This window comes from Rhinatrema bivittatum, chromosome 1 (genome assembly GCF_901001135.1).
Source record: "Rhinatrema bivittatum chromosome 1, aRhiBiv1.1, whole genome shotgun sequence".
Taxonomy (NCBI): Eukaryota; Metazoa; Chordata; class Amphibia; order Gymnophiona; family Rhinatrematidae; genus Rhinatrema; species Rhinatrema bivittatum.
Genome location: NC_042615.1, coordinates 2152726 through 2166213, shown reverse-complemented (window position 1 = coordinate 2166213; position 13488 = coordinate 2152726). Strand labels below are relative to the sequence as shown.

The window sequence follows — 13488 nt, the reverse complement described above, 5'->3', positions numbered from 1 at the left end:
AAATTGTTTTCTCTGCAAAGAAGCTTCCTTTTCTGACACTTAATAATATTCAAGGCTTCCTGGATTCGGTAGTCGCAGCCCTTGGGGAGGGTATGGACAGCAGTGATCAGAATCAGGGTCCATAGTACTGAGCTCTAGAGGGAGCTGCGATCTGTGATCCCTGGTCAAGGGCCACTCTCGCAATGATTGGACCAAGTTGGTACGACAATATAAAGCAGAGGAAGAACTCCTGGCTGCTTGTGAAGGAAGTCTTTTGATGCCAGATGCAGCCTTGGTTCTGATTGAGCAGGAAGCCTGAATAAGAAGGAGAAAGATGCTACCTCTGCTTTCTGAGAACGTCATGTTTCTGGGGAAGGAGAGAAAGCGCACGTGAAGGTAGGTTAGAGAGAAACTCCCTGTGCTCAGCGGGAGTTTATAGCTTACATCTATGAAAACCGAGGTTTTTTCAATGAAAGGTCAAATCATGACTTGCAGTCCAGAAAATCTCCGTATTTGCTAGATTCCGGAAAGTTCTGTGATCTTTCCCGTTGTTCCCATGGACATCTCGGGAGATTTCTGAATTTCACTGGACTTTGGCCTCAGTGTCCAGTGGCAGATAATGTGCCCAGATTTGTTTTTTACCTACCTCATAGAGTTGTAAGCAGATGGCATCAATGAAGCCAACCTGCATGCATGGAATTTTGTCCTTTTTCTCTCGGTTCATCAAATCCTGAAAGCAAAAAGGCAAATTAACTCATTTATAGCATTAAAAGCAGCCTCCTCCCCCAAAGAATCCAAGGAGAAAAACTGTCAGATTCAACAAAACAAATAAAAAAGAAAATGAGCAGATGAAGGCCGTGAAGCTCATCTAGTTTCTGCTGTTTCATGCCTGGCGCAGTACCACACATCCCTAGCTCACCTCTGGCTTTCCCTTCACTTCTTTACATCTACCTTAAGAACATAAGGACATAAGAACATGCCATACTGGGTCAGACCAAGGGTCCATCAAGCCCAGCATCCTGTTTCCAACAAAGGGCAATCCAGGCCATAAGAACCTGGCAATTACCCAAACACTAAGAAGATCCCATGCTACTGATGCAATTAATAGCAGTGGCTATTCCCTAAGTAACTTGATTAATAGCCATTAATGGACTTCTCCTCCAAGAACTTATCCAAACCTTTTTTAAACACAGCTACACTAACTGCACTAACCACATCCTCTGGCAACAAATTCCAGAGCTTTATTGTGCGTTGAGTAAAAAGGAACTTTCTCCGATTAGTCTTAAATGTGCTACTTTCTAACTTCATGGAGTGCCCCCTAGTCCTTCTATTATCCGAAAGAGTAAATAACCGATTCACATCTACCCGTTCTAGACCTCTCATGATCTTAAACACCTCTATCATATCCCCCCTCAGTCGTCTCTTCTCCAAGCTGAACAGCCCTAACCTCTTCACCCTTTCCTCATAGGGGAGCTGTTCCATCCCCTTTATCATTTTGGTTGCTCTTCTCTGTACCTTCTCCATCGCAATTATATCTTTTTTGAGATGCAGCGACCAAAATTGTACACAGTATTCGAGGTGCGGTCTCATCATGGAGCTATACCTTAAGGTCTCTGTCCTAACTGGTACTTCACCCTTCCATCCCCTCTGTTTCTGCATCCCAAATATATGTGCGTTTACCAAGGTGGGTGCCTCACAACCAGCCTGCCCCAGGACACAGAGAGGTCCATATTCAAAAGCATTTAGCTGGATAACTCAGAATATTTGGGTTTATCTGGCTAAATTCTAGCCGGCTAATAAGTTAGGTGGCTAGAATTTATCCAGCTAAGTTAGTGGTGTTTGGGGACGTAACTGGGAGGAGTTGCTTACCTGTAACAGGTGTTCTCCGAGACATCAGGATGTTAGTCCTCACACATGGGTGACATCATCAGATGGAACCCGGCACAGAACTTTGATGTCAAAGATTCTAGAACTCTCAGATATGCTCCTACTGAGCATGTGCAGCTGCAGTCATCACTCTGCTCCCTAGGCAGAGTCCCTCAGTCTCTTTTTTGTTTTCCACGGAGCCGTATGGTCACGGGAGCCGTGTGCTCTGCTCTGCTCTCTCCTCATAAGTGATTTTTTCTAGATCTGTTCTTTTTCTTTTCCTTTTTCTTGTTTCTTCTGTCTGCCAGCTACATGGCAGGCATTATTCGCTGTGCAGCCTGGCAGAGTCTAATTCTATCCCTTATTATAATAATAATACTGCACCTGCAGTTCAGTATCTGTGTCCTCTCCGGATGCTGGCAGGACTGGCAGAATGCAGTCTATGAGTGACCTGTGTAGGCCACTGAGCCTGGGGACTCACCTGAGCTCTGTCTGGACAAGAGTTCCATATCGTTTCACTGATTGATCGGCATCGATGGAGGTTTGTACGTTGAAAAGATCGAGGACCACACAGTTCTTGTAGGGGGGGGGGGGAGCGCTCATCCTCCCCACATTCAAAGGAACTAGTCACCATCAGCAGGAACCCTGGACTACTTAACCTCCCCTCCTGCTTGCCTGTGATAGCAGTGCAGTTTCCATGTGAGAGAGGGTGAGCAGCATCCTGGGCAAGCAGAATTGCTGCTGCACCTTTGGTGTCATGCCCTGTATTGGTTGCCCGTGCATATCCAGGCCAGTGCACCAATGGTCTGACACATCAATGTCAGGACTGTGCAGGGACCAGGACTGCCACTGAGCACAAAGGTCACTTCTGCATCACTGAGATTCCAGGGTGCCATCAATGTCATCCAGGTGCATGACCTCCCTCAATGCTATAAGGGCCATCGAGCTGGCCTTTTGTGCCATAGGCATTGGCAGGTGCCACAGATGTTTCGACCACCATGGGCTCTCGATGCACCGGAGAAATGGCATTGACCTTAGCATCGAGTGCTATGGGCTCAATGCAGCAGAGTAGATGCACCGACCTCTAGCATTGTGGTCAACATTACGTCAGGGACCAGGACTGCCATTGAACGCCATGGTTATACTCTAGATGTCATCGGAGCCACCCTTAATGCCATCAATGTCCTCAATGCCACTGAGGTTGTGGCTGCTCTCGATGCCAGACGCCCTTGATGCCATTGGGGTGTGTGGCCAACCTCAATGCTATCGAGGTGTATGGCCGGCCTCAATGCCATTGCTGCCCTCAAGGCTATCGATGTGCGGGGCTGTCTCAATGCCATCGCGGTGCAAGGCCGCCCTCAGGGCCACTCTCTATGCCATCAAGGTGCGGGGCTACCATACAAACATAGAAATGATGGTAGAAAAGGACCAAATGATTCACTCAGTCTGTCCAGCAAGCTTATGCCAGTATATGCTGCACTGTGCAGGATACCCTCATGCTTATCAGTTTCCCAAACCGTAAAAGTCAGGGCCCTCAGATGCTGTTTGAATCCAAATTCCGTTAACCCTTGCCATGGAAACAGAGAGCAATCATGGAGCTGCATCAAAAGTATCAAGCTTAGTGAATAAGGGTAGTAAAAGCTGCCTCAGCAAGTTTCCCCCCATGTTTATTTGTTTCCCAAACCATAAAAGTCAAGGCCCTCGTTGGTTGCACTCTGAATCCAATTCCCCTATTCCCACTCCCTTTGAAGCAGATGGAAGCCATCAGGCGAGCACCATCGATGAGGCACCGGGATCGCTACTGAGCGCCCTGGTCGCCCTGAAGCCCATCAACTGCTGGGGCTCCTGGGAGCCCCTGAGTGCCACTGAAGCCCTCAGGTGATTGAGGCTTTGGGTTTTGGGTGACTTTGGTGCTTTTGAGTGCTGGGGTCGACATTGACCCAAGGCATCCTGGAGCACCGAGGCATCCAGTATGTCCGGTGCTCTCCAGGCTCCTTTGTGTTGTCCAGACAGGGCACCAAGGGGCATCGTGGTGTCTCTTCACTGGTCTACGGCTGTCAGGCACCATGGATGCCGATGATTTCAGGGGTCCTGAGCCGCTGGAATTGTGGGACATCAGAGGCTCCACCGTGCTTCAAGCACCATTGGGACTAATGAGCTCTAGAGATGCTGTCAAGGCTATCATCAGCCATGGCTGCTGGCAAAGGGATGCCACTGAGCTTGCAGCATCGAAGCCCTTGGGAGTATAGGTGAGCTGAGGGGAACAGTCAACGGTGCCAGCAGTCATTAGCTCCTTTCAGCATCAATCTGGCGTATCAGTGCTGTGTTGGTATTGCAGAGCCTCTGCCTTCAGGAGCCACTGGCATCATCAATACTGCCGGTCCATTTACATCTTAGGGCAACAGGGTATTCATCAGTGTTGTCGAACTGTTGACATCCACAGGTGCCTGGGGCACCATAGATGGCACTGTATACCGTCAAACTACTCAGGCCTGCAGCACGATCAAGCGCAGTCAAAGCCCTGAGTGCAGCATCGTTTAGTGCCATTGATGCGATCCATCATTGGTGAGCGCGAGAACGCTACAGGCCCCACAGGCGCCGTCACCACAGCAGATACTAGTGGACACAGTCGGATACCGTGGGACACTGCCGCAGAGCACCGTCGATCTCCATGGCCTTCGCTGCTGCCTTTACATGATGGAAAGGACAGTGACCCATTCATGACGCCATTTCAAAGGCTGTATTCAGTCTTTTGGAGTGTTATCAGGTACTGGGGGTACCATGGGGCCGATGCCAAAGAATGCTGCCCACCATCATGCCATAATCAGAGCCCCAGTGATACTGGGGATGCCGTTGTCACACTGGTCCTATTGACTCCATTAAGAGTTTGTGCAACAGTGGCGTGCAGCATGCATGGTCGGTACGGCAGGGGTCATCTACTCCTCCAAGTGCCTCAGGTGGCATTCTCTCTGCTGGCGCAGTACACAGCCATGCCAGAGATCTGCCATCATTGCGTCAATGTATTAGCTTCTTTGTCTGTTCTGCACCATAGGGTGAGAAGGACACCATCACCCACTCTGTGATGCTCGTTCTTTGCTGTGCCATGGGATTCTACCCACAAGTACAGTGAGTGGGTTCATAGGTGTGCCCCCATTTGCAAGATGAGATACTGTATGAGTACTGGTCCTCGTGCTTTTAAAGAGGAGGGAACTATTCTTCCAGTTGCCCTCTAGTGTATGGATGTGTGTGTTTCCCTCATGGTGAACACAACAGGGGTGCGCTGCAGCACCTGAACTGACCTTCGACCATGTTCCTGGTCAAACCCCTATGGGAGTGGTTACCAGGAGGGTAGTGTCAGGTCTCTTCTCTCCCTCAGAAAAGGAGTATGTCTTTCAAACCCCCCCCCCCCCCCCCATGTTAGGAATCCCCTTCGAGAGAAGTCCTTGGGGCTCAGTTCCTTGCACATCTATCGCCGTTTTGGAGCCTCGATTCTTTGAATCGGTGCATCTCCTTGTAGGCCAAGACTAGCGGGCAATGGGGGTCGGCAGTGGCAGTCATTGGTTATCTTAGTGGCCTACCCCATCTGAGAGTGGTTGCAGGTGGTAGATTTGGCCGCTTATGAACCTCAGTGGTCAGTGACTGTAACCCAACTCTCACCTGGAGAGTTGGAACGTTTTTCGGGATCAGGAGGCCCCAATTCCCATTGCTTTCCTGTCTCTTCAGGAAGGGAAGACAACCCTTATGGTTCCCCCCCCCCCCCCGGTGCCTGGTTGCCCACCCCTACAATGGGTGGCCCTAGTTCTCCGTTTCCTGGAGAAGGGATTTCTCGGCATAGACATTTTTGATATGTGGTATATACATTTTTAAATAAATAAATCACTCCTCTACCTTAGGTGCCTCTGCTACACTTTGGAGTTTTGTATCTCAGGCTTTTCTATGGTTTTCTTTGTAGAACCCAACTCTTTTCCCACCTAGACCCATTTTTTGGTTGGCTGCCTCACAGGCAAAAGGGAGAGAGGTGGTGCTTTCAGCACCGTGGAGTTTCTCACGTTGTCCTGCTTAGACAGCTGGTGATTCCCAAGCTGGTAGCTTGGGAATCACCCATTGGGAGGACTACCTAGGCCAAGGAGAAAGCAGAGTTGCTTACCTGTACCAGGTGTTCTCAGAGGACAGCAAGGTGTCAGTCCTCATGAAACCCATGCGCCTCCCCTGGGAGTTGGTTTCTCCATGCGTGAGCTGTATCATGGACTGAGGGACTCTGCCTAGGGGGCGGGGTGATGACTGCAGCTGCACATGCTCAGTAGGGCATGTTTGAGAGTTCTAGAATCTTTGAGATCAAAGTTCCGTGCCGGGCTCCATCCGATGATGTCACCCATGTGTGAGGACTGCCATCCTGCTTGTCCTCGGAGAACACCTGTTACTAGTAAGCAACTCTGCTTTTCAGCAAATGCAGTGTGAAGGAAACCCAAGAGAACCAAAAGTAACAAATAAAAACACACAATTAAACTATGGGATTCGTTGCCGGAAGATGTGGTGAAAGCAGTTAGCATAGCTGGATTTAAAAACGGTTTAGACGAGTTCATGGAGGAAAAGCCCATAAAGCAGTATTAGCCATGTAGACTTCAGAAAGTCACAGCTTATCCCTGGTGATGAGCAAGAAGTGTTGGATCTATGCTTTGGGATCTGCTGGTTATTTGTGATCTGGCCAGTATCAGAGACAGTATGCTGGGCTTGATGGACCATTGGTCTGACCCAGTATGGCATTTCTTATGTTCTTAAGATCGCATTAGCCAATTTGATTTAGGAATATGGCATTGAATGTCATATATTCCCCAAGGTCAGGCATCAGAACTCCAGAATTTAAATTCCTAGCTAGATACAGTGGCCTTGTCAGTTTAAATTGAAGTTGGAAGTGTCATGGTTTTCTGGATGGGAGAGAATCTCAGAGATCTTGCCCTGTCTGGCAGGGGTGTCTCTTACACCAAAAGATTGGGTGAGAAGTTTGGGGGTCAAATTGCATTTCCGACTTTCTATGAAACTGCAGGATTCTTCAGTGGTGCAATCTGCTTTGTTTGCTTGCAAATGCTTCACCAGCTTCAGCCTTTATTCAAACCAAAAGATCTTGCTACTGTTGTCCATGCGTTAACAAGCAGACTCCTTATACTTAGGGCTATCAAATATTAACCTTCTGTAACATACAGCTGCAAGGTACTGAGTGGGAAAACATAGAGCGATCTGCACTGGCTGCTCATCAAGGCCAGATCTTAGTTTAAGGTTCTTTCAATGATTCATGGATGTTTCTGGAGTACCATAGTATTTGCTAGCATGACTGCCACCTTTATAGAGCAATACAAATATGCATATACAACAAGATCTGTTGGCCATCCTTTCGCCGACAGTAGTGCAGCTCACCTCTTTGAGGAAGCACAACAATGCTGCACAAACATGCTTAATACTGAACAATCAAGAAGCTTAAAGGCTGATTTTACGCAGAAGTCTTTCAGCTATGCTTAAGGCTCAGATTGGTTGGTGTGTCAGAAATATGTCATTTTTGTCCAGGTTGGGAAATAGTTGGGGGTGGGGTTGGCAGTTGACTGGAAGAATTTTATTATAACTGGTTTAGGTTGGGGGAGAGATTGGTGTGGGTGTAGGTTTTAGACTGTAACTGTATGTAACTACGTGTGTTTAGGTTCATTATAACTGGATAAGGTTGGGGAGGGATTGGTGTGGGTGTAGGTTTTAGAGTGTACCTGTATGTGACTACGTGTGTTTAGGTTCATTATAACTGGATAAGGTTGGGGAGGGATTGGTGTGGGTGTAGGTTTTAGACTGTAACTGTATGTAACTACGTGTGTTTAGGTTCATTATAACTGGTTTAGGTTGGGGGAGAGATTGGTGTGGGTGTAGGTTTTAGAGTGTACCTGTATGTGACTATGTGTGTTTAGGTTCATTATAACTGGATAAGGTTGGGGAGGGATTGGTGTGGGTGTAGGTTTTAGAGTGTACCTGTATGTGACTACGTGTGTTTAGGTTCATTATAACTGGATAAGGTTGGGGAGGGATTGGTGTGGGTGTAGGTTTTAGAGTGTAACTGTATGTAACTACGTGTGTTTAGGTTCATTATAACTGGTTTAGGTTGGGGGAGAGATTGGTGTGGGTGTAGGTTTTAGAGTGTACCTGTATGTGACTACGTGTGTTTAGGTTCATTATAACTGGATAAGGTTGGGGAGGGATTGGTGTGGGTGTAGGTTTTAGAGTGTACCTGTATGTGACTACGTGTGTTTAGGTTCATTATAACTGGATAAGGTTGGGGAGGGATTGGTGTGGGGTGTAGGTTTTAGAGTGTAACTGTATGTAACTACGTGTGTTTAGGTTCATTATAACTGGATAAGGTTGGGGAGAGATTGGTGTGGGTGTAGGTTTTAGAGTGTAACTGTATGTAACTACGTGTGTTTAGGTTCATTATAACTGGATAAGGTTGGGGAGGGATTGGTGTGGGTGTAGGTTTTAGAGTGTAACTGTATGTAACTACGTGTGTTTAGGTTCATTATAACTGGTTTAGGTTGGGGGAGAGATTGGTGTGGGTGTAGGTTTTAGAGTGTACCTGTATGTGACTACGTGTGTTTAGGTTCATTATAACTGGATAAGGTTGGGGAGAGATTGGTGTGGGTGTAGGTTTTAGAGTGTAACTGTATGTAACTACGTGTGTTTAGGTTCATTATAACTGGTTTAGGTTGGGGGAGAGATTGGTGTGGGTGTAGGTTTTAGAGTGTAACTGTATGTAACTACGTGTGTTTAGGTTCATTATAACTGGATAAGGTTGGGGAGGGATTGGTGTGGGTGTAGGTTTTAGAGTGTACCTGTATGTGACTACGTGTGTTTAGGTTCATTATAACTGGATAAGGTTGGGGAGGGATTGGTGTGGGTGTAGGTTTTAGAGTGTACCTGTATGTGACTACGTGTGTTTAGGTTCATTATAACTGGTTTAGGTTGGGGGAGAGATTGGTGTGGGTGTAGGTTTTAGAGTGTAACTGTATGTAACTATGTGTGTTTAGGTTCATTATAACTGGATAAAGTTGGGGAGGGATTGGTGTGGGTGTAGGTTTTAGAGTGTAACTGTATGTGACTACGTGTGTTTAGGTTCATTATAACTGGATAAGGTTGGGGAGGGATTGGTGTGGGTGTAGGTTTTAGAGTGTAACTGTATGTAACTATGTGTGTTTAGGTTCATTATAACTGGATAAGGTTGGGGAGGGATTGGTGTGGGCTGTAGGTTTTAGAGTGTACCTGTATGTAACTACGTGTGTTTAGGTTCATTATAACTGGATAAGGTTGGGGGAGGGATTGGTGTGGGTGTAGGTTTTAGAGTGTAACTGTATGTAACTATGTGTGTTTAGGTTCATTATAACTGGATAAGGTTGGGGAGGGATTGGTGTGGGTGTAGGTTTAGAGTGTAACTGTATGTAACTATGTGTGTTTAGGTTCATTATAACTGGATAAGGTTGGGGAGGGGATTGGTGTGGGTGTAGGTTTTTAGAGTGTAACTGTATGTGACTACGTGTGTTTAGGTTCATTATAACTGGATAAGGTTGGGGAGGGATTGGTGTGGGTGTAGGTTTTAGAGTGTAACTGTATGTGACTACGTGTGTTTAGGTTCATTATAACTGGATAAGGTTGGGGAGGGATTGGTGTGGGTGTAGGTTTTAGAGTGTACCTGTATGTGACTACGTGTGTTTAGGTTCATTATAACTGGATAAGGTTGGGGAGGGATTGGTGTGGGTGTAGGTTTTAGAGTGTACCTGTATGTGACTACGTGTGTTTAGGTTCATTATAACTGGATAAGGTTGGGGAGGGATTGGTGTGGGTGTAGGTTTTAGAGTGTACCTGTATGTAACTATGTGTGTTTAGGTTCATTATAACTGGATAAGGTTGGGGAGGGATTGGTGTGGGTGTAGGTTTTAGAGTGTAACTGTATGTAACTACGTGTGTTTAGGTTCATTATAACTGGATAAGGTTGGGGAGGGATTGGTGTGGGTGTAGGTTTTAGAGTGTACCTGTATGTGACTACGTGTGTTTAGGTTCATTATAACTGGATAAGGTTGGGGAGGGATTGGTGTGGGTGTAGGTTTTAGAGTGTAACTGTATGTAACTATGTGTGTTTAGGTTCATTATAACTGGATAAGGTTGGGGAGGGATTGGTGTGGGTGTAGGTTTTAGAGTGTACCTGTATGTGACTACGTGTGTTTAGGTTCATTATAACTGGATAAGGTTGGGGGAGAGATTGGTGTGGGTGTAGGTTTTAGACTGTAACTGTATGTGACTACGTGTGTTTAGGTTCATTATAACTGGATAAGGTTGGGGAGGGATTGGTGTGGGTGTAGGTTTTAGAGTGTACCTGTATGTGACTACGTGTGTTTAGGTTCATTATAACTGGATAAGGTTGGGGAGGGATTGGTGTGGGTGTAGGTTTTAGAGTGTAACTGTATGTGACTACGTGTGTTTAGGTTCATTATAACTGGATAAGGTTGGGGAGGGATTGGTGTGGGTGTAGGTTTTAGAGTGTACCTGTATGTGACTACGTGTGTTTAGGTTCATTATAACTGGATAAGGTTGGGGAGGGATTGGTGTGGGTGTAGGTTTTAGAGTGTAACTGTATGTAACTATGTGTGTTTAGGTTCATTATAACTGGATAAGGTTGGGGAGGGATTGGTGTGGGTGTAGGTTTTAGAGTGTAACTGTATGTAACTATGTGTGTTTAGGTTCATTATAACTGGATAAGGTTGGGGGAGGGATTGGTGTGGGTGTAGGTTTTAGAGTGTACCTGTATGTGACTACGTGTGTTTAGGTTCATTATAACTGGATAAGGTTGGGGAGGGATTGGTGTGGGTGTAGGTTTTAGAGTGTAACTGTATGTAACTATGTGTGTTTAGGTTCATTATAACTGGATAAGGTTGGGGAGGGATTGGTGTGGGTGTAGGTTTTAGAGTGTACCTGTATGTGACTACGTGTGTTTAGGTTCATTATAACTGGATAAGGTTGGGGAGGGATTGGTGTGGGTGTAGGTTTTAGACTGTAACTGTATGTAACTACGTGTGTTTAGGTTCATTATAACTGGATAAGGTTGGGGGAAGGATTGGTGTGGGTGTAGGTTTTAGAGTGTACCTGTATGTGACTACGTGTGTTTAGGTTCATTATAACTGGATAAGGTTGGGGAGGGATTGGTGTGGGTGTAGGTTTTAGACTGTAACTGTATGTAACTATGTGTGTTTAGGTTCATTATAACTGGATAAGGTTGGGGAAGGATTGGTGTGGGTATGGCTTTTAATGTGTAACTACATGTGTTTGTGTTCATTATAATTGGTTAAGGTTGGGGGAGTGATTAGTGTGGGTGTATGTTGTTATGCTCAGGCTTCTGAACCCTTGGGCCGATGGGAGGATGATATATCTTAGGAGGAAGATCCGTAGGTTCTCCAGTCGGGTGGCGAGGCAGGAACAGAAGACGTGACCAGCTGACCCTCAGCACTGGAGACTGAGGTGACTGTGGAGGCAGACGAAGAGTCATGACATCGAGGAAAGGAACTGTGTCTTCACCACTGGAGCCCATAGGGACCTGGACCGCTGGGACTTAGGTGGACCTTTGAGAGGTCAAGGAGTCGAGCGTTCGGTGTAAGGGCTGACTGGAGCTTCACCCCTGGAAGACCGTGGTCCCCCTGGGAGGAGCCCGTAGGGACCCGGGCCGCTGGGACTTAGGTGGGCCCTTGGAGACGATGGTCAAGAAGAAGTCCAAGGTCAAGTGCCAGAGGGTCGTCGATTACCAGTCCGAGGTCACACACCAAGGGATCATCGCTTGCCAGTCCGAAGTCACACACCAGGAATCACTGCTTGCCAGTCCGAAGTCACACACCAGGAACACCAAGACAAGACAGGAACAAGGATCCGAAGTAGACCACCTGACTAACCCAAAAGTTGCCAAGTCAAGAAATGAGCAGAGGAAGCCTCCTTTTATACTTCCTCTGCTATGGCTCATTGAAGACAGCTGGAAGTAGTTAAAGGGATCAGGACCCTTTAAATCTAGTGAGGGGGAGCGGCCTCGCGCCTAAGATGGCAGCGGCCATCTTGGATTCCAGCCGCAGGGGAGAAGCTGTTAGATGCTGCACAGGAGGAGCAGGGACGGCTCCCAGCCCTGTGGTCACCCCGGGGACCCGTGCCGACGAGCGGGAACAACGGCACCGGACCACGGCTCTTCACCTGGTGCTTGCAGCGACGGGTCGCCGTCGCGGTCAGGTAGGGGGGCACGCCCGTGGGCGCAGAACACAACATATGTTTTAGAGTGTAACTTTATATGTTTATGTTTATTATAGTAGGTTTTAGAGTGTAACTGTGTGTGTAATATGTAACTATGTGTGTTTAAGTTCATTATAATTGGATAAGGTTGGGGAGGGATTAGTATGGGTGTAGGTTTTAGAGTGTAACTGTGTGTGTATTATGTAACTACGTGTATTTATGTTCATTATAATTGCTTAAGATTGGGGGAGTGATTAGTGTGGGTATAGGTTTCGAGTGTAACTGTGTGTGTAATATGTAACTATGTGTGTTTAAGTTCATTATAATTGGATAAGGTTGGGGAGGGATTAGTATGGGTGTAGGTTTTAGAGTGTAACTGTGTGTGTATTATGTAACTACGTGTATTTATGTTCATTATAATTGCTTAAGATTGGGGGAGTGATTAGTGTGGGTATAGGTTTCGAGTGTAACTGTGTGTGTAATATGTAACTATGTGTGTTTAAGTTCATTATAATTGCTTAAGATTGGGGGAGGGATTAGTATGGGTGTAGGTTTTAGAGTGTAACTGTGTGTGTATTATGTAACTACGTGTATTTATGTTCATTATAATTGCTTAAGATTGGGGGAGTGATTAGTGTGGGTATAGGTTTCGAGTGTAACTGTGTGTGTATTATGTTACTATGTGTGTTTAAGTTCATTATAACTGGATAAGGTTGGGGAGGGATTAGTATGGGTGTAGGTTTTAGAGTGTAACTGTGTGTGTATTATGTAACTACGTGTATTTATGTTCATTATAATTGCTTAAGATTGGGGGAGTGATTAGTGTGGGTATAGGTTTCGAGTGTAACTGTGTGTGTAATATGTAACTATGTGTGTTTAAGTTCATTATAATTGGATAAGTTTGGGGAGGGATTAGTATGGGTGTAGGTTTTAGAGTGTAACTGTGTGTGTATTATGTAACTACGTGTATTTATGTTCATTATAATTGCTTAAGATTGGGGGAGTGATTAGTGTGGGTATAGGTTTCGAGTGTAACTGTGTGTGTATTATGTTACTATGTGTGTTTAAGTTCATTATAACTGGATAAGGTTGGGGAGGGATTAGTATGGGTGTAGGTTTTAGAGTGTAACTGTGTGTGTATTATGTAACTACGTGTATTTATGTTCATTATAATTGCTTAAGATTGGGGGAGTGATTAGTGTGGGTATAGGTTTCGAGTGTAACTGTGTGTGTATTATGTTACTATGTGTGTTTAGGTTCATTATAACTGGCTGAAGTTGGGGAGGGATTAGTATGGGTATGGCTTTTAATGTGTAACTACATGTGTTTGTGTTTATTATGTGGTTAAGGTTGGGGGAG

General features: G+C 46.0%; 1 protein-coding gene across 1 annotated transcript in view; it reads right to left on the bottom strand.

The window, feature by feature from the left end:
- PDE5A (phosphodiesterase 5A) overlaps positions 1–13488 on the bottom strand; it is a gene marked incomplete in the record, with an annotated part of 312739 nt that overhangs the window by 48086 nt on the left and 251165 nt on the right. The window contains 1 exon segment of the mRNA XM_029586150.1: positions 626–709. Within this exon segment, the coding sequence (XP_029442010.1) occupies positions 626–709 (84 nt within the window).